A 22,633-nucleotide genomic window follows, 5' to 3' on the forward strand; every position below is an offset into this window, starting at 1 on the left:
TTTAAAATAAAACATTTTTGCGATTAATTTAGATCAAATTTTTCCTTTCACGGCAACCCGTTTCCGGAAATACAAAGTTATATCACAAAAAATGCGTTTTGTTACATTTATTTTGCATTCCCAATAAAATACATAATTTCCCTAATTAAGGTCGTCGATGAATCTGTTCCTGTCGTTCAAGCTCGATACACGTTTGGACGAGTGTGGGGGCTTTTTTTTACGATTTTATTATACGATATATTACGATTAAGATTTTATGATAGAAGTGAATTTGTCTCAAGATGGTATTTTACGATTCCTGCCCACAGAAAATAAACACGCTGACAGGCTTGGTTATAATTGATATTCGTTAAATTTTTTTTTACACTATTAATAAACGCACCACACCAATTGCGACCATATAAATTGCAGTCGCATCGGTATGGACTGTATGTTTTTGGCGCTCTCACATTAATAATAATTTTCAACAAAACAATACCCCGACGGTCATTAAAGCTGAATTCGTTACCGAATAATTCACAATTTTATTTACGGAATTTGCAATTTCAAGATCTCACTTGACGATTTTGATGATGTCATGCCCTAATTATTTCTGCTTAAATGCCTCAAAATACAACAAATGTAATCATTTTCGACGATAACAGGCGCAACAATTCGTAAACGAGCCGTTATAACGAAATTCGCGATTGATTTTACCTCTCTCTTGTTTACAATTTTAACATCCCGCCGGCCATGTATGGTCGAATAAAATGTTCACATATTCGAAACATGACTTGGCCAAGGATGGAAGGGATCACTAAAGAGCTAATAGAAAGTACATACGCGAGGGTATGATATTAATATCGAGAATATTTGTGAGCATATCACAGGACTGAAATATTTTGCACCCGGCTGTTTGTTTGTTGGCAGAACAACGATACGCTAAAGTTAATTGATCGAATACAGGGAAGTATTTATTTATCATCTCACTTGCGAACATCGAGGTTTTGGCGGAATTGTACGATCATGTTGTCTTTCTTAAATAATAACTTTTTCAATAAATGTTCATTTTACTTTTGCGTCTTTATTATATGTCGGGTTTTCATTTATTTTAAATTCGAAATTGTCCGAAATACTCCCAACAGGTGTATAAGTACAATAATATTAGTACTTACCAAAGTACTTACCAGGGAAGTTTAATACACACGATGTGTAAAGGGCGTCGTAACTCCCGTTTATTAATTATAAATTATTTTTCATTCTGCTTAAAAATCAACGGCAGCATCTCACGTAACTCTCGCGACCAAATCTCTTTTGTTTTGTATGGCATCGTCTTGGCGATGAATTTATTGCCGACTGAATTTTAATTGTGTTTTGGAATAAGTTATTTTCTGTTTGTTGGTTTCTAAATTTCACAAACTTGGGTAGCAATTACTATTAATGTGAGATTTGTGCATATGAACGATTGAATATCGCGACTGGATGTCCGATATCTGAGAATGCGTAATTCTCTTTCAACATTAATTTTCAGAATATCAGCGTTCATGTGGTCGAATAAAAATTATTTATCAAATGGATTGGTATTTCGAGACACTGTCAAAATTATTTGGGATCCACTATCATATCATTCGTTTATTTTTTTTATTCATGTTTTTCTCAAGAATCACCCTCCTTATATTTAGTGTACCTTCGCAAAAGAAAACTCTTTGGTGTCATCGTTCCTATTAGTGTAATTGAAATATATGGAAACCTCGCAAGTGGCGTTGTGATGCGAATATTTGATACTAGGTCAGCAGCATTACAAAGAGTGCTATTTATGAATGTTGAAAGTACATGACATTACTGAACATTTTGCCAATATATGATGTTTTCTGCTCGATTTAAACTAACTCGCACGCAAACCAAGGCATGTCGACATTTAAAAATTACTTGTCTTTGGGTAAGCTCTGACATAGTATAATATAAATGTAAATGAGGAATTAGGTCACGCTAGCTCACGAAACGGGAGGATTTTCAAAGTGATCTTGTGTAATATTTCGGAGAAAAAAGTTTGAAAGGAAAGTAGGTCAACCTATCTCCTAAAACAGGGGAGTATCCTGCGTAATATTTCGGAGGGAACGTAGGTTAACCTATCTTTTGAAACAGGGGGTGGCGACTTTCAAAGTGGTTCAAAATCAAAAATTAATAATTATCAGATAAGGTTTAGGGATAAATCGAAAAGTTGAATATCCAGCGCACCTAACCCTAGTTAGGCTATTTATATTTGGGGGATTATTTTGCAGGGATATGTACAAACGATCCACCCTGTAACTAATATGGTTTCCAGCCTGCCTCGTGTCTGTTAGATGGAAGGAGTAACAAATGTGAAAGTCTTTGCTGCTTAGGCGAGTAAGCAACTGACACCGTGATACATTGCATGAAAGTTTTGTCCGCGGCAGGTGTTAGCAGATATTATTTCGTTGCCGATGAATTCGATTGTTTTAATTAAACATGAATTCGCTTAAAGGGAACTCGGTTAACGAAAAGGCTTCTCTTTAATTCATAATATTAACCGGAGGAGCGCTTTTTCGAGTATCTATGCCGTTTTAAATGGGTTATATGAAAGGCTAGGGCACATAACTTGTGAAAATCGGCAAAAGCACTTTCGCACTTTTTTTTTCGATTGCGAAGCACTTTCGCACTCATAATTTGCTTAGAGTTAACACTGATATGGAGTGAATAACTACTTTTTTTTTCCTTGGTTGTTTCAGTTAGTAGATCCGTATGCACTGACAATAGATAAAGTAAATACATCTGAAAAAATATAACTGGTGAAATAAAAATGAGCATATCCGGCATGGACTGGTAACCGGCTGACAGTTCATGAATCACCATATAATTCACCCTGGTAATAGTGTTGATGTACTCTGTAAGACAAGATTTTCATTTTCATTCAGGAAAGCCGATAAGCCGATAAGGCTTTCCTCCAACCAAATTTGAAATGAAAAGCTTGTCCTACAGAGTACATCAACACTATTACCAGAATTGTAAATACCAGACTGGTGTTTGTCAACTAACCAATCGACTCAGGGATGGCCAATATCGAATAGTTCACTATTTCGAATACATTCGAAATTAGTTTTTTCGAATATGAAATTTCGAATACTTCGAAAATAAAATCCACTAATTGAAGCTTATCTAAATGTATGTAGGAATTTCCATATAATAAGCAATGGAATAACTGCTATATACAAGTTACAACCTAGATATATTACCATGCATTTCATATTTGCAGATTATTGCAGTATATATTTTATATACCACGAGTCATGTTAACAGAATTAAATTAATACGGCAATAGTGGTATCGATGATGGATTTGGATATTTGCGTAACACAAAATCATCCTAGTAAAACGCCCATACTTTTAAATACCAACCATTATTCAAATTATTTGCCTAAAAGTGGGATAAAGTATGAGTTATTTTTCCGACTTGTGACAACTTTTTCGTGAGTACAAAAATACGAATCAAAAATTAATTAAATTCGGGAACTTTACCACACATTTTAAGTCCGCAGATCGCCGTTGTATGTTTGAGTAATAATACTTTTATTATTTTATAAATATGAAAATAGGAATCAAAAACTATTTATAATTGGGTAGTTTACCACACATTCTAAGTCCACAGATCGCCGTTGTATTTTGTAAATACGAAAATAGGAATCAAAAATTAATATTAATCGCGAGTTTGCCACACAATTTATGTCCACAGATTGCCGTGATATTGTGCCGAATATAATTAGTTTTTGATTCCTATTTTACGAAAATTTGTCACAAGACGGAAAAAGAATTTATACTTTACCCGCTCTTGGGAACTAATTTGGATAATGGTTGCCATTGGTTTGTATTTAAAAGTATGGACTTTTTACTAGGATGATTTTGTGCTGCGCAAAATATTCGAATCCATGACCGATACCACTATTTAAAATGCCTGATCCTGTTAATTTAATTCTATTATCATAACTCAAATGTCAAATCGGGCAATTTACCACACATTTTAAGGCCACAGATCGCCGTTGCATTTTAGAATTATAATAGTTTTATTATTTTGTAAATACGAATCCGAAATTATTTATAATTGGGCAGTTTACCACGTATTTCATGTCCACAAATATCCGTGGTATTTGGTATTAATACTTCCATTATTTTATCAATATAAAAATGGGAATCAATATTTAGTAATATCGGTCAGTTTACCACACATTTTATGTCCACAGATTGTCGAAACAACCATGAGTTACATTGAACAGAATTAAATTAATACGGCATGACATTTTAAATGCTGGTACCAGTCATGGATTGGATTATTTTGCGCAACAAAAAATCATCCTGCTAGGATCGATACTTTTAACTATCGTTAGGCTATCAGAATTATTTGCCAGAAATTATTTTCTAATAAATGACTTGTTTTTACAACTTGTGACAATTTATTGGATATCGTAACAATGACGGCTATAAATACCGTATTTCCCGGCTAATAAGTCCACATGGCAAATAGAACGATGTCTATTTTTAGCACTCAAAAAAGGGGTTTTTCCATACAGGCCTCCAATAAGACGGGTAGAAAAATTGTGTCCCTGTTGTTCAGTTATGCTGATATGCGCTAATAATTTTATATGTTTAGAACCAGATCATGTTAGTTTGGTAGAATCATACTTACAGAATTAACTATTTTTAACAGTTGAGCGGTAAATTTAAGTTGTAAAACGGCAATCATTTTGGACAACCTATTAACACGAATGTTGAAATAATTTTGGAATGTGATAAGTAATACACTGTATGTCCACGGGTTATTTCACAGCTGTGTTTTCCTGTCCCTGTCGTGTTCTGCTGAATCGGCAAAACGAAAGGGTCACAAATCACTTTATCTCGGTGGCCGTGTTTCTCTTTATTAAAGTAACGATAACCGGTCTGCGATTAAATATCATGATTGGCAGACCCTAGGACCCAAATATAAGGTTACACAAATCATGCTTGAGAAGACTCATGCGAATAAAAACAGACCACATAGAACTACATACTTTCTCAATTAGACGCCCCCCATAGAAAAGCGACTTATGGCCGGGAAATACGGTAATTGTCAATTTTTCGACGTAATGGAAATGAATTTGTAAATTAAAAGCCTCGTAGACGAATGTCGGCAATGTCCAGCCACGCAAACGTGCAAATGTGTCGCAACACTATGCGACGTACGGTCGCACAGAATATAAACAATCAAAGTGCCGATCGTCATTACAATATGTGAGACAGCGTAAAAAGTCGTTTGAAGATTCCCATAAAACGAAACACCACGATTACGGCGAGAAGTGGCTACTATTCGGAATTATTCGAAAAACAGCCGAAAAGGTATTCGAATACTTTGATATTCGAATACATTCGAATATTCGATTCGTTTTGGACAACCCTGCCAATCGTAATAACAAAGATTTTACCCAACTACAGGAACATACTTTGACTATTAAAATGAAAAGAATATTAAGAAAAGAACTACCTTTGACAGGAGTAAGTTTTCTTTCCCAGGCAATTGTATTTCGAGGTCTCTTAACCGCTTCCATTGCAGATTCGAACTTCTCCTCAAACAATGTAGCTCTAGACTTTATTTTTGGTTTTGGTTTGTTTATTATTTGAACCTGTCAAAAACAGATAAAATTACAACAGCTTGAAACAAGAATTCAATTTAATTATTTCCACTCCAGACCATGATGAAGATAAATGCAAATAGGGCGCTCCAGAAGTATGTGTACCAATATGGAGGTAACTAATTTTGTTCGCCTACTTTACATCAATTTGTGTAAATGGACTGAAGCCTACAGGCAGGTGGTATATTCTCTTGGTTAACACAGACAGTCCCCACACTCTCAACTAAAATAAGGAAAATCGAAATAAAATCATGGCCTAACCCTAACCTGGTACACACACTACAGGAGTACCCAAAATAGATCTAAGATAAAATATTAATTCGTGAAGCAATACGAATGTAGAACATAGCATCAATGCTTATTAAAGTACAAAAGTTTAATTAAATGTATGTTCAGTATAGCAAGTCAATTTTAAGCAACTTTAGTAGAATTCGTTTAGAGAGAATCTTCACACCACTCATAATTCAGAATGTTATTGTTTTCCATAAATGGACAAAAATTCCAAATATTTACCTCTTTAGCTATGGCAGAAAACTTGAGCACATGAGCAGTTTCATCAAATCCAGATGCACACATATTGGCATTAACTATCATGCATGCACGGCCTTCTCCCAAAAGATAACTTCGGAATAATCTTGTAAGCTTGGAATCACGAAATGAAACAGCTCTCTGTTTTTCTGCAAGTTCATAAATGAAAAAAAAGATAAGGCATAATACATAAATATATTTTGTTGTTTTTGAGAAAGAAATACAGATATATTACTTTGCATTTGCATGTAATTTCACTAATGTTACGTAGTTATTTAGTGTTATTGTAATTTGTAATACAAATTCATGGACACATTATTAAAAACCATACAAACTACGCATAAACCAGAGTTGTACGCAGTGAGATATTCGAATACATTTGGAAATGGTTATATTTAATTTAGTAAATTCTTGACTTTAGAAATAAATAGATGAGCATTTATCCTTTTTATGATAGACAAAAAATTATTTAACTTTTGACAGAATAAAATAGAGAATACTGATTAAAACAATGTTAATAACCTCAATTATTCTGCATAAACAAATTTAATTTCTACAAATTCACAATAGTCTTGAGAGAATTTCTCTTGTAGAACTGACCCATTTCAGGATATATTCACTATTTTATATCCAAAAATGTTATTTTAGAATGTATTCGGAATAATAAATTATTTGGTTTTGACCATCCCTGGATAGGCATCACCAGCCTAGGATCATTCAAAAATTTAGCAAATAGCGAAAACATAGTTTTTGTGCATAATGAGGGAAGAATAAAGGAATAAATAAATTGTCTTATTAAGCAAAGAAAAATATAAAATAGGTTAAGCCACCTACCAACCTTGCCAGGATGAAATATACAACAATATTACTATCCAAACAACTCACGTTTATCGTCTTTATATTGTTGATTATGCCTCAAAGCTTCAATACACATTCCCAGTTTCATAAGTGATGTGTTAATTTTTCCAGCTTCTTTCAATCTGTCACCAACTTCTTTTGTTTTGTTAGCTCGCTCCGAACCAGCAAGATCGCAAAAAGAAATCCTTCATTCGTGAAAATGAAAAAATAAGTTTACCTTATTAAAATATAATATTCGATTCATGAACTTTGCAAGAAAAAATAACTAAACCAACACTAATGCAGGGCTGAAGTGCATGATGAATATTATTGTAAAATTTTTTTTTTATATTTAGCTCAGAAGAGAGCAAAGTTGATGATGGAAAAAGCCATAACCGACCAGCGGATAAGTAAACCACTCAAGACTACAACAAGTTCAACAATCCTCTCGAACATAATTATCCCCCATTAGATCCAAACCTGCAAATCCGCAGGAGATACCTGGCGCTTAGCAAATATGTGAGCCCACGGAGCCGAAAGTCTAAAATGATACCACAAGAAACACCACTATACAAGGCCGATCTGTAGCAAATATCAAACAAAATAAGAACCTTACTTGGACACTCTGCCTCCAGTAGGATCTGGAATATCCATAACTTGTACTAATGTTATAGTGAATATACAATGGCTGAAAATGAAATATCAGATTAATATTGCTTCGGTTTAAAATACAGACAGGTCGAGACAGAAAACCAAATAAACTATCCATTTTAAGAAAATAAATAGAATATGTCATACAAACACTGTAGAACAAAGTTAAGAAAGAAGTATGATATATATTTATGATATATATCACCTGTATTCTAGCAATTCTTACCTTCTACTGGAGTCCTTATTCAAGTTGGTAGCTGCAACATGAAGATTTCTTTGTCCAACTTCTAATATCTTCATAACTTCTTCCGGTGAATTCACCTGTAAAGAAAATATAGATTGTGGTCAAATATTAAATATTAAAGTTCCCAATCTATTTAACATAATAATACGTAGAGATTAACAAAAAACAAATACTGGACTCTCATGCAGGGCTGGGGAACTAGTTTGAATCACAATGGCTCGATTGCAGTCCCGGAGTCCAAACAGTCCCTCCAGCTACGAAACTTTTTTTTTTATCTCTGAGCTGGGCTCCCGAGTACCACATCCATTGAGATTCCTTCGTATAACCACAACCATGAAACATCAGCCCAAATGCAGTTAAACATAAGTTGGAGTTAAAACTCAAATTTAAGGGTTCCTAGTTTTGAAATTGAACATTATTAAATTCAAATATACAGATTGAACTTGAAACTTTTGAATTAATATATGAGATGAAAATGCAGAAAAAAATAATAAAACGGAAAGGATTATTATCCGTATGAGGTACTAAAAAATTATAAATTGAGAAATTATAAATTGAGTTGAAAATAGATAGTTTGAGTTACTAAAATTTCTGGTAGCTCCAACTCCATTTATTATGGTAAGCTTCCAATCTACAAAAAATATAAGGAAGAAAATATAACCACGGTCTAATTTCCTGTACATCATGTACCTAATTAAAAAATTAAATAAACAAAACTCTTCATTAAAACTAAGTATTAGAATAGAACCAACTTGAATTTCTCTCATTCCCTTTACATAAGAAGCTCCTTTTCCATCATCAGAAATGACAAGTACAGGCCTCGTTTGTTTCTTCTCTTTTGGATATGCAGTGAGAAGATCGTATGTTAACTCCCTGTAAACTTCCACGAATGATACAAAAATTGCATACCTAGAAATATATCATAATCAGACGAGAATAAAATGAAATCAACATTAGTAACTAAACAAGAAATCATTGCAGGTATATGATGACATAGCCTACGCTATTTCGTGATGATATCAAGGTTTCACACCTAATCTCCACAAATGAGCCTGACATGTTTCTAATGAATAACAATTTCAAAACATATCATGACTTCATTCCCAATGAATGAATTCATCAACATCCATTTTATTGTGGTTGAAAGTATGTTCAGGCTGGAGTGAAAACTTTAACTTAGCCAATATTTATGCGTAGATCATTCTTTGCAGAATGGTATAATGAAAGTTTCCGTATTCAGTAATTTATTTATTTATCATTTGATATTGTTATTGGCATGCGATTACAGTAGAGAAAAAATGTGCACTAAAATACTGTAAAGGAAACCGCTTGAAAACGATTCAATGTTTATCAGATAATTACAAGCTTTTATTAAGATGAAGATGGGGATAAATTTTACAGATTATTAAACTAATAATGGTATTCAGAATGCATAAACAAAACCAGAAAAAATAAGAGTAATTACTACAATTACGTACTTTACAGGCCCATGGATTTGTTCTGATGGTATTGTAGATGAGCCTTCCATACTTGGATACCTGCAGATTAATTTGTATTAGATTTATAAAGATTTGGAAAGTCTGTTAAATCTGAATGCACCACCAAGTGGAGATACTAGTGATATGTAACTTGCCAAAAAGGCGATGCTAGGCGATCGACATCAAGCCAAGTGTTTCCCAACCAAAGAGGAATTTCCTTCCCATGAAGGAATTTCAGGAGGAAATTTGGAAAACATTACTTTGTAGTTGGTGTAGTTTGTTATTGTGATGCCTATTTACAGACAGCCAGTGTGCAAGTTGTGTGAAACACTAGCTAAAGCTCCTATAAAAATTAAACAAATAAGGGAAACCAAGATTTAATGCATAGTCAGGAAGTAGAATAGTTTTAAAGGGGGCAGTATAGTGAAAGAGAGTTGGGAAACGCTGCATTAAGTCAATATATGTATGTTGTTGTAGAAATCAACATGTCTATAAAGATGAATAAAAATAGTAGTATATGTTGCCAGACCACATATATAGGAAGTAAATCAGTAATATTCCATGTCCGAAATAGCTAAACCATTAAATTAGAAATCATCAATAAGGAACTCAACATGCTCTGTTATGGAAACAATCCTTTTTTAAACGACTGAACTTAAAACATTGAAGAAAATTTCTCCTACAAGTTAGATTCTACAAATTCATTCGTTCCCAGTATTCATTTTGTGTCATGTAAACAAATCATGCAATACCTTGATGTACTCAACAAAGTTTCTTCCGCAGATGTATCTGTCATTTCTGTTGCTGCTGATGATTCCAAACTATCTTGACCAAAAGAAGCTCTCGACTGCAAAAGAGTAAATGTAAATTAATAACATATTTTATCTGGTATTTGATTTTTTTCATTAGCGAATAAATATCCCAATATTTGGAGATTTTAAAAATTTTGCTTCAGTTTTACGTAGTGCAAATTAATCATATTGTGTATAGACACCAATAAAATTTATATGGATGTGTGTATTTCTTCCCTAACTTGATACTTACCAATTTATATGAAGTTTGTTCAATCAGAACATCGTTAAGTGTTACCCACAATGAACCACTGTCAAACTATCATGCACAACTCCAGCATTTATTTGCGACAATCTTTCGGCGGTGTCAATGACCGTTGCCAGAATAAAATCCTGGAATAGTCTCAATATTCCATAGATGTGACACACATCGAAAGATTAGTGATTGATATCTGTTTTTTTTTCATATTTATTACAGTTCTTATCAAAAAAGTAATACAATCCTTGGCTTGTCGGGCGATACTGAAATTCCGATATCCCCGGTATTTCTTGACCGTTTTTTTATAAACTTGGTTTGTTTTCTTATTTTCACTCAGATCTATCCACTGGCGCAGTTTTTTTTTTAAATCGAATGAACTTTTATTTTTTTGTAACATACCAACCATGAATATCCGCATTTAAGCAGTACAAAAATTAGTGTAACTTGTGAAATTGAAGCAGTACGCAAGGGATTACAGTACCGTTAGCGCAAAATGCACATTCAACGTTCATTTTAGCACAAGAAACAAACAGTTTCGTCGAAAGTGTCTGAGCAGATGTGAAAAGGCCTATTATCATGTCACTTTTTTGGATCTTGCTGATTGGTCAATGTTACGAAATAAGTAAGGATGACGATGGTCGGGAAAATCTCCCCTGGGAAAAAAATTAGCCATTTTTACGTGTTATTGGGGGCCCGGATGAAATCACGTCGCGGGCCGTAGTTTGGTCAACTTTGGTGACCCCTGAAGATTTATTAGATTTATATTTTTAAAATGAACATAGATAAGTATCTAATAGAGCAGGAACACAGACTACTTAGCCATCCATGGTAGTGGTGATGTTACAACGCTTCATATTCTAATGACAATGAGTACACATGGAAATAATTGTTGTTAACCCTTACCGGTGCGGTGGGCACGTATACGTACCAACGACAAAACTAGCTAGATCGCGGCGGGTACTTTAAGTTACCCATTGTTTTATTTAGCAATCTGTCTAGAAATTGCTACAGCAACATTATGCTGTTGTTTGCCAACCACGAAGCGGTAACAGTAAAGGATTTAGCAAATATTTCTATTTTTTATCACGGTTTGAAGTTTCAACTCCCAAGAAAAAAAATGCCTTTTTTCTATCCGGTTTGTGACTCAGACGACCACTTTTAAAAAAAACTTTTTTTTTTAATCGCCAATTGCAAGCTCTTTAAATAAGCTTTCCAACGAGCCGTCAGTGGGCAGCAGAGGATCATTAGTTTTTCACTAGTCGATCGATTAGTTGTAGGGGTACAAATGCATAAAATCGGCGTAGCAAATACGATTATTTAATAAAAAATAAAAATCGCATGGAAAGGGTTAAACGTACGTACAACTGTACCCAGCTAGCTATGCTTATAAAACAACACTTATCATTTTTTAATGCAATTTTGACAATCCAATTCTGCAGTCATGATGGAAAGATATGCAACGCCGTTGCCAAAATGAGAAAAGCAAATCAAAGCCTCCCAATTGAAAAGACCAACCTTTCTGTAAACTATAATTACAATCACCTCAGCAGCCATAGACAAAACTTCTTCTTTAATTTTATTTTGTGAAACCTGGTCTTCTTCAGTTAGAAAGCGTAGATTGTGAGCCATTTTTGGTTTAAATTTAACATCCTATAATGTAAAAGAGAAAAGAAAAATTCGGAATTAAAACATAAAGTGCCATATCATGTCCAAAACAGTGTTCTTGATGCATGATTCTACAAACTAATGTAAAATATCAAAATTTAGCCTCACATACAACAGAAAACTGTGAACACCCTAGTTTTGGGACTCAATACAAGCTCTACATTCCTCACCAAAATGGTCAAAACCCCAGCTTGGAAATCATGACAAATAATACAGAACTAATAATAACAGCTGCTTTCATGCAAAGGCAGCCACATGATAAAAAGGTTGAAGATATGTAAAAAGCAACAAATTGGCTTCACAATATCCATATCATACCTTCATAATTTTATCTCCTACATTATTGAACAAGACATCAATAGCTTGCGGGATGATTCCTTCATTTCCTTGTGACCCCTGTAGTGTGTAGGTTTTACCTGGATAATGAAAAAAAAGAATGAATATTAAAGTGGAAATTGTTATTGAATAAAAAAAGTTTCATACAAACGAAATGAACTTTTTTTACTTCCATTTTCAAATTTAAGCAGAGCAATGCAAGCACTATGGCAAAGTGAAGTCATTGAAGCGTTAGACGCAACTGTAATGGGACCGCAAGTTAAACTCTTGGGTTCAAATCTAATGCCTGCCCCCTGATCCAAGGCGTTATGAATTGAATAACCAGTGCCTTTTCAAACTATATTAGATCTAACTTGGCAGTAGCTGCGTGTGCCGAGCCTTGTTCACAGTGGAAGAGGCATAAATCACCTCATATATTGAAATCCCTGCTAAGCATGGAATGTTATTAGTTATTACTCAATAAAGCAACATTGTCAAAAGCCTTATTCCCTTTTTGCACGAGATACTGCAGTAAGATAGGCTGGTTGCACAACAGGAAACATGTTTCATTATTTGCTTGTTAAAAAACACTTAACTGCACTTAATATAATTTTCTTTCAACAGAGAGAAAATTAGTTGAGTCAATATAGTATAGTCGATATACGTACTAATAGTAATAAACTTATCACAGAAAATCACTAACCAGCATTGGTTACTCCATATGTAAATATCAGTGCATTATTGCCATCAATGAAATCCTGAACAAGTGGATGTGATGTCTCCCTGTAGAATTCCTTTTGACTGGAAATTGGGAATGAATTCTATTAGCGTATTTTCATAGGATGCATAGTTAAGTAAAAATTGAAAATAAAAATATAATAATAATAAGAAAGTACTCGAGAAAAGAAAAAGTCAAAATGCACCTTGTGGCTTGATCAAATATCTTTGTGAAAGTGAAATGTCTGACAGGTTCACCAATACCTCTGCTGCTTGTTTTAAATGTTTTGGAATCTTTTGGTGCCATTGCCGTAAGAACATGTCGGTCATCAGAAATCCGCATAGTTCTCTATAAAATTAACACAAACATGCTATTTAAAGTAATTGCTTTTGTTCCAAAGAACCTTGCTTCTCAATTTGAGAAGCTTGCCTAGTGTTTAACACCTTATTTCCAAATTTTTCTCATATTTACCTGGTCTTCATTTTCTTTCAATTCTTTTTCTGTGAAAGGTCGAAGCCGAAGGAAAACTTTCATATATTCCACTGGCAGTTGCTGAAAATTCTGGCTGAGGCGAGATATTCTTTTCTTAACAACGACAGGTGTATCAAATGCACTTTGCAGATTCTGAAAATTATTAGGCTAATTAAAAGATAATGATTCTCAAATATAGATTACATTAAATGAGTAGTGGACAACAATATCAGAATCTAGTGCATATTTCCAAATAACAAAAAAAATTTGTTACAAAACCCAGCTAAATTCCTATTCATGCACAGTTGAACATCATTATCAACAATTGTAATTTATGAAATGCAATCTACAGATCTATGTGATATAAGACAGTAAGAGTTCAGCTGCCCAATGACACAAATGCATTTTTGTAACTTTTACTCTGAGAGATGGCAGAATTTTCATTACAAGCAGACATCAATTACTGAACAAAAGAAAAGACTACAACATATATCAAGTCTGATTATCACATATTTATGAAATTGAAAAAAAATTAGACGGATGGGAGCTGGAGCCACTCAAATTTATGGTGACTTGACTCCATACTTTGTACATCTGCTGCATTATCGCAACATTGATTGAATCCTTAATGCAGTAATGGGGCACCAATATCATAATACTGTAATATTGAAAATAGGATACTGGGATAGGATAGGATTTGCATATTTATCATATATTATTATAAATAGCTTAATATACTTTTTTGACAGATGACTCTTGTAATAAATCCTCATCTTCTTCTACAACATCCAGTCTGGATACAGCAGGAGGAGGACAAGCAGTCATCTTTTCTCACAATATCCGAATGCAGGAATGATATGATTGAGAAAATCTGAAAATGGTGTCCTATCAGTCTGTCAGTGTATCACGTCGATAGATACCGTACTTTCTATTTCAGTATTTAACTCATCAACTCTGCAACTAGACCTACTGCCTAGACTACTGAACTATGTCTTATACGGTATTAATCAGTCTGTCAGTAGTAATGAATTACCGTAAATAAATTCCTGCAGTCATGTGTGACATCAGTTAATCAACATGTTAACCATTCAAAACTCACCAAAAAAATATAAAATGAACAATAATAAGGGTCTGGGGCTCTGGTGTAGTGTCGAACCACAAGTACGGTACCGTACGGTACCGTACTTTTTGTCGGCGTAGAATACCGATTCCCGGATACCTAAAATTGTTATCCCTGGCCGACCCCCACCTACAAACCTGATTACAGCTCTGTGGACCAATGACATTAAACAACATGATGCGCAACTCCGGCATTTTTGTCCGAAGATCGTATTCGATAGCACGCTCCAATGCACATACTTGACGAGACGAAAACGATCGGATGTGTGCTGCTTTCGAGGCGTAGTACGAATGGTGTTCGTGCCTGCTTTGACAGTTGTTGTCGATTTTAATGATATTTTTGAAAGTTGGAGTAAAAAGAAATCGGTAAAAGGTAAGGTGAATACTATTGTTGTATATCACACCCGGGCATCGCACTGTTAAGTACATGTGGGAAAGCCAGCCTTTGTCAAATACTACGAAGTTATTAATTCAGTACGGTACGTAGTTGCCTATTTGCCGAAATTACATATTTACTTACCCCTTATGGTTTCAAACAGTTCATGCACCTCCAGTTAGATTTTTTTAATCAGTGAAGATATATACTCATTGATTGCTGCTCATTGTAACATACTATTGCGCATTCACTTTTATTTGCGTATTGAATCAAAGTGTTAACAAGTTCACCTAACATTTCACTCATACCGGTCTATATTGTATAGTCTGATTTCTCAAGTATTTGGAGCCACGAATGCTTGTAATTTTCTGACTAAACCCTTTTATTAGTTGGTTTATATACCAAATTCAGTAAAATATTTTTTACATAAAACATGAGATATTGGATTTATAAGCTTTTCCATTCTAAATCATATAGACTGCTTCATTTATTCTTAACGAAAATTAATAAATCTCCTCTCTTTCTTCAGATGTGAAAGTTGTGGACAAACCTGTCTAAGCATTGTGAGACTCTTGCAGTACAAGAGGCAATAGCAGAAATAGTAAGTATATCAATCAAGAAATAAAGCCGACACAAAGCAAAACTTTCAACTATTCGTCTAATCTCAATTTCCTATTATTTATTCACAGGACAACTATAGCAGACGGGGAGATATCAGAAGTCTGGCGACATATCAGTGACAGTGTGATTCCAAGAAATATGTTTGCAATACAAAAACAACCTATGGAGGCATGCAAAGACATTTGACCCTCCGGTAGAGTTGTTTATGGCCCCCACATCCTGCAGGGCTTGAGGAAATAACTAAAAATTCCAAAGCGTAAGATTGCATAAGCGGTCTTATTTGTAAAAAGGCACAAAACACGCCAGACATACTTAAAACAGCTTTGGAAATGAGGATTACGGGTACCTCACTGCACCTGTGTTATATTTGGTTCATCAACTTTTGGTAGTACTATAGAAGAAATTCCGGAAGGGGTATAATCATCATTCATGATAAAATACTATCATATATTTTTTGAACAACTTCAATCTAGACCAGGGATCTCAAACTCGCGGCCCCAAAGAACTTCCAGTGCGGCCCTCGAACGCTTAACAATAATTGTAATAGTATTTTGGAAGTTTTTTTTTTATCTAAATGTAATAGATTTTTCAAACCTTCTAAAGTGAAATTGATTATTCACACAGAAAACAATTTACTGAAAGTAGTTTTGGAATATTAATTTTTTTTGTCCACATTTTGACCCAATTAAGAATACACATCAAGCTAGCAAAAGAATACTTGAATAAAACACTTGAGTGATTAAATTAAACGCAAAGTACATGAAGAAGGTGGCATTTTTGAAGAAAATGGGAGTTGTAACATTTCTGCTCTTCACAAAATTCTGAAGCACATTGTTTAATTTGTCATATTTCCATCAATACAATCAAAAAACACAATAGGCTCAGCAGTCAATATGACAAATTCGAAGACCAACTTCGAACAGAAAATTTCCATGTGTTTGTATATTAATATAATTATACAACGACTTAGTTACTAAATATCAATATCAATAATAATTCAAGCAATCCTATGCCACGCAATGTAGTGCGAAATGTCTTGTCGAAAAAATCTGTCATCTGTTTTTTTACTGATCTATACATGAAATGATAAAAGTAACTTTTTTACATTACTGGAATTGATTAAACATTCGTAAAGATCCAGATAAACCCATGATCATGTGGCCTCGTTAGTTAGAGTTGGTACTATAAAATCATTTCAGACTGGCCTTAGTATGCTGGTGACACAAAAAAGATGCCAAACGCCAGGACAAATGTAATTATTAAAACATTGAGTTTATACTGTAGTATTTTTGTTAATTTCAGGTTCATATATTTAGATTAAGTTATTTTTAGTGTATGTATTATTCTTTCCTTATTCAAAGCTTGTTCAAAAATGATTTTGATGGTTGTACATAGAATTTTACGATTTTTTATAATAAATACTGTAACTTGCAAATGTTGCAATAATAGTGGAATGCAAATATTAATATGTAATTGCATTTGAAATTGAAGAAAATAATAAAACTTAATCCAACTGTTTAGTTGCATCACAATATATGTCACAAACTAAAACTATCTTAAAAATATCTTTTAAGTATACATTATCAAAAACTGTTTGCGGCTCTTTTTACAATTTTCAAAATGCAATGCGGCTCTCGAAAACCCATGAGTTTGACACCACTGATCTATTCTAGACGATTCAAGCATTGCTTTGGGAAATTATATCACTTCAATTAAATTGAAATAATCTCGCTATATTAAATACAAAATCGTTGCTATCATAAAGGTAAACCAATTCAGCCACTCGAAATATATTGGCCTTCACAAAGCAATGGAGGCAAAATTGAGAGTTCATGAGCTATGAACATTTGTTCTTTTCTTTGTCTTGAACTTTTCATACTCCACAGCCCCTATTAATTTTTTTAATTTTAATTACCATGTGATGGTCATACATATCTTTAACTTGTATTTTCTGTCATGATGTATTATCTCAATGTGCCAAACTATTAATTAGTGTGCATATTCTGCTTCCAGATGACATAAATGTATTGTCATGTTTATTACCTCAGCTTGGAGTATTGACAAGAAAAAGGTGCCAGTAAATAAGGTAAAAAAATTTTCAACTCATTGTTATAATCAGAATTCACAATCAATAGGAATTATAAACAGCCAACAATCAGTGAGAATTATATGCGAAATCCCTCAGAATAAATTTGTCTAAAATCGGAGGAAGGCAAAAAATATAGGTAGTTTCCATCCACACAAGCATTTCAAGAAGACTTGCTCGAGCCAAACTAAATGAGCATCGTCAGGTGATCGGTAAGGCTGCAAGTTGAATTCAGCCCCGCAACCCCCTGCATAGAAGATAATATTAATTAGTGGGCTATGAGCTAAATTCCTAAATTTAAACAAACCTATCTACGATGCATTATGTACCAGCAATGTTACCTACGATTAACTGAATATGTAATATGTCTAATAAATTTACCTACAAAAGCAAGTTCGATAGGTGCAAACTTTGTGTTATGGAATTGTATCGCAGCACAGTTTTGTATGACACCCTCTTTAAATGAAATTTCAATGATTAAGCGCAAACATTAAAATTACTAACTTTGAACTTTGTCATTATCTGCACAATGTTCCACACAAATCTTTCCGCTTTCGCGTTTGTAATCTTCTCTGATAAAAAAAAACGTCTATGATGTCCAGAATTGCTCTTTACAGCTTGCCTGTTATTCCAGCTTTCCAAGGAAGCAAAACTTCTTAGATATAGAGATTATTTTGTTTCGTTACAGGCGCAAAAAGACAGGTACTACACGTAAAAAAGACGCCGAGTAGCAAAAGCGAGCGGAAAACGGACGCGAAAGGCGACGAGAAATATGTGCATTGGTGCGTATCATGAAATATAATGTTTCGCCTGTAGTCTTATGGAGTGACGTCAGAGTTGCCTATCATGTTGTTTAATGTCATTGTGTGGACCAATGAGCATATATACAATGAGTGGAAACTTGCAAAGATTTGCTCATTTTGGTATTGTTCCCTGCATTTTTACGTCGTCCAGCTAAATGGTTCGTTGCATATTAAGAAAACGCATTCTTCAGCCGAGTCGGGTGCGAAATTGGCCGTATTGAGGTCTGTAATTCTTCAATACATATTTGGTTTTGGGTTTCGAAGTATGGTACGCTGAAAGCATACAACTATGAGCATATGCTTATTGGGAATGCATATCTATTAGGCAGAAAACGTCTACAGAACAGAATATGAACCAGTCGCCGAGAGGGGTGCGGTTATTTATGTATTTATTCATTGATATAACATGGGATTTACATATTTATCCATGGGAGAGGAAAGCCGAGAAGAATGCCTAAATATACCACGGCCTCTCACAATCATAGCTCTGTCCTTCATATGAATCACATGGCTCTGCGAGCTATTCGTTTACTTATTAAAAATACTGATTTTAACTATAAATTACTCTGGGATATCTTGCCTTTGAAAACAAAAGCCAGAAATTGGAAGAAAATCAGGGAATGAAATGTGTGTATTATGTAATGAAGAACCTGAGTTTGTTTCACATATTTTCATGTATTGTAAATTACAAATAATATTTATGAAGAATTTGTTTTATTAGAATACATTTTGTTATCAATATGATTCTTGCATATCATTTTATTTTAACGATCCTTTATATAGTCTGATACTGTTGATTTGGATGCAACTATACTTTTGTTATCAATAGTGAGAAATATACTGCTATTAACTATGTGAGCTATTTTTTCTGCAATGCAAAATACATCTTGCGTCTGCTATTTACTATGTGAATTAATTTTTCTGTAATGTAAAGTATTTCCATAACTGCTTTTACTATGTGGGCTGTTTTTTCGGTACTCTTGTAGTATGTGTACCAGGTTAGGTTACGATTCTCCTTATTTTTGTTCTATTAAAAGTTCGGGAATTATCTGTGTTACACAAGTGAATATCCCCTACCGATAGAATTTAGTCCATTTACACAACTTGATATAAAATAGGCGAACAAAATTGGTTACCTTCATATTGGTACACATACTTCTGGAGCACCATTTTTTTTGTGATGTAAAATATTTAATATGTGAACTAATTTTTTTGGAATGCAAAATATTTTCTACAGCTTCTGTATTTTTTATATGTCACTTTTCATTTCATCGATAATACACATGGTCTGGCACATTGTTCATTCTTTGTGGAGATTTTGGTAAATTTACAGATGGAATAAGACCGACATTCAGCTTTTTTCTGTTTTACCACTGTAATTCAAATTGAAGTATGTAAACCCAGTTGGTAGACACCGGAACCATGTGTACCAGGTTAGGGTCTACTACATACAAACATTCCCAAACTTTTCAAGCCGCACCCCCTTTTTAGAATTTGTGAAGTCTTGCGCCCCACCTCAAAATAGTTAGCTAACAATAATAAGCTACAAATAACAGTAGTAACAGTAAGGCATAAGTACGTTTTATTGGAAAAACAGTTGAAAATGCATGGATGGAACGAAATAAATGACAAGTTTTGATATGCAAATATTTACAAGTTTTGATATGTATAAAATTAGCCAAGTCCAGAAGACAGTATTTTAAACTAATAGAGAGAGAGAGTTTATTTCGTTCGTCAAACCATGAACATATATAAATTATAATAAAAAAAAACAGATGCTCAGGTGTTTGACTGGGAGACAACGTTACAACATTTGGGGTCATTTAACAGGTTCGGTGTTAAATTCTTTAATAGCTCTCATATACCGTATTCACCATATACATTATTCACAAGAATTATTGATTTGGAAAGTACTAATTAATCATGTTTTGTCCTAAGATCATCATTTATTCAGCTGATAAGTTGACATGTATTGCATATCAACTGCATAAAAATGGGTTAGCAAGGATACCTATTATTTGGAAAATTTGTCTACTAAAAATGAATGTGATAGGACATGGTTTTTTATGAGCAAAGATGAGGAAAATTCTATTATTATAGCACTTTAATTATAAACATTTTAATAATAGTAATGAAATCATGAGTATATTTCTTTATACACTATAATTTGAACACATCAAATTATAATACTTGATTATGACTGGCAAGTGATTTGGAGGATAGTGACAAACAATAATACATGATCAGGATTTGACCCTTCTCCAGCAGATATATATATGAAATAAAGTGCTCATGTACCTATCTATATTCGGCTACAGAGCACGTATCATAGAATGAATTTTAAGGCGAAATATTGATAATATACTGAAATAGCAATGATAAACAATAGGTTATTTTTAAATAAGTATTACCGGTACTAAAAAATAAATAAAGTGCTCATATACATATAGATATTTGGATACAGAGCAAGTATCATAGAATAAAATTCAAGGCAAAAAACTGATTAAATACCAGAATAGCAAGTATAATAAACATTAAGATACTTTTAAATGAAGTATTACTAAAAAATAAATAATGTGGTCATGTACATATTTATTTGGATACAGAGAAAGTGTCATAGAATTTAGGGCGAAATATGGATGCAAGTATGATAAACAATTTGATATTTTTATAAAAAGTGTTACTAACAAATAAAATAATAGATTATGGAGTTCCAGCAAGTGTGCTCATAACAAATAAAAAGATAGCAATTCATTTACCGCAGTGAATTAAATTCATTACACATTACTACTTGCTATAACACGGCGGGCACATGATACTCATCGTGTTTTAAACTTTTTTAAAGGTTTTGCTCGCTCTCCAGAACTCTCCATTTTTTATTTGTTTGTATTGTCAGATTGTGAATACAATATCCCAGGTCACCACTTGGCTGGTTCATATTCTGTTCTGTAGTTAAGTTTTCTGCCTAATAGATGGTATGTATTCCCAATAAGCATTACAGTATGCTCATTCGTTCACTCAATGAGTGATTTTAATTACAGTTAATATAAAAAATTATATATAATATAAATAAGTTCATATTCCATTTTGCATCCATGATTCAGTATTTATTTTGTTCAATTCCAGTAGTAATCCATACCATAATTAGGTTATTTTAATAAATGCATTGATATAAAACAATAAAAATGAAATTAGTAAATATAAAATACATATCATAAACATATAATTTTCTTTTTGAAATAACGCTTTACATAAATTTTTCAATTCCCTCTCAAATGGGTTGTTTATTCTATAATTCTCTATATTTTTCTACATATTATGGCCATTTTTATCTGCTTTTTGAGAAAGGCAAAATGGGGTGTTTTATTTTCGAATATAATAGAATTTCTCATGGTCAAAATTTTATATCTCACTATTGATTACAAAAGTATAATTGCATCCAAATCAACAGTATCTATATGACTATATAAAGGATCGTTGAAATTAAATAATATGCAAGAATCATATTGATAACAAAATGTATTCTAATCAATTTTAATATATTTAAAACTAAATCTTCATAAATATTTTTTGTAAATTTACAATACATGAAAATATGTGAAACAAACTCAGGTTCTCCATTACATAATACACACATTTCATTCTCTGCTATTCTTCCAATTTCTGGCTTTTGTTTTCAATGGCAAGATATCCCAGAGAAATAGTTAAAATCAGTATTTTTAATAAGTAAACGAATAGCTCGCAGAGCCATGTGATTCATATGGAGCACAGAGCTATGATTGAGAGAGGCCGTGGTTTGCCATATGTTTAGGCATTCTTCTCGGCTTTCCTCTCCCATTGGATAAATATGTAAATCCCATGCGCGGCGGTGTGACTCAACGGGCTAAGCGTTAGGAATACGCTCGCCACCGCACCTCTAATTACTCTGCATGGGTCCGCAGGTTCGAATCCCATGCAGGGATGGTTATGTGCAAGAGGATTGCTGGACTCCTCGCCGCCATTGGGTGATTCACG

General features: G+C 33.5%; 1 protein-coding gene across 4 annotated transcripts in view; it reads right to left on the reverse strand.

Annotated features, from left to right (window-relative positions):
* LOC120337487 (uncharacterized) overlaps positions 1–14,841 on the reverse strand; it is a 35,980-nt gene extending 21,139 nt beyond the window's left edge. The window contains exons 1-15 of one of the 4 annotated variants that reach the window (XM_078116922.1): positions 14,714–14,841; positions 14,353–14,485; positions 13,615–13,767; positions 13,349–13,491; positions 13,129–13,226; positions 12,429–12,526; positions 11,988–12,095; positions 10,148–10,242; positions 9,396–9,455; positions 8,670–8,826; positions 7,900–7,994; positions 7,639–7,710; positions 7,071–7,228; positions 6,171–6,334; positions 5,510–5,648 (exon numbers count right to left, since the gene is read on the reverse strand). In XM_078116922.1, coding sequence (XP_077973048.1) covers positions 5,510–5,648; positions 6,171–6,334; positions 7,071–7,228; positions 7,639–7,710; positions 7,900–7,994; positions 8,670–8,826; positions 9,396–9,455; positions 10,148–10,242; positions 11,988–12,095; positions 12,429–12,526; positions 13,129–13,226; positions 13,349–13,491; positions 13,615–13,767; positions 14,353–14,439 — 1,627 coding nt within the window. In that variant the 5' untranslated portion in view covers positions 14,440–14,485; positions 14,714–14,841. Of the gene's footprint in view, positions 1–5,509; positions 5,649–6,170; positions 6,335–7,070; positions 7,229–7,638; positions 7,711–7,899; positions 7,995–8,669; positions 8,827–9,395; positions 9,456–10,147; positions 10,243–11,987; positions 12,096–12,428; positions 12,527–13,128; positions 13,227–13,348; positions 13,492–13,614; positions 13,768–14,352; positions 14,685–14,713 lie in introns of those variants that run through there. The other 3 variants (XM_078116923.1, XM_039405278.2, XM_039405279.2) reach the window with 3 other exon arrangements.
* Between the last annotated feature and the right edge of the window lie 7,792 nt (positions 14,842–22,633).

Source organism: Styela clava, chromosome 10 (genome assembly GCF_964204865.1).
Source record: "Styela clava chromosome 10, kaStyClav1.hap1.2, whole genome shotgun sequence".
NCBI classification, from domain to species: Eukaryota; Metazoa; Chordata; class Ascidiacea; order Stolidobranchia; family Styelidae; genus Styela; species Styela clava.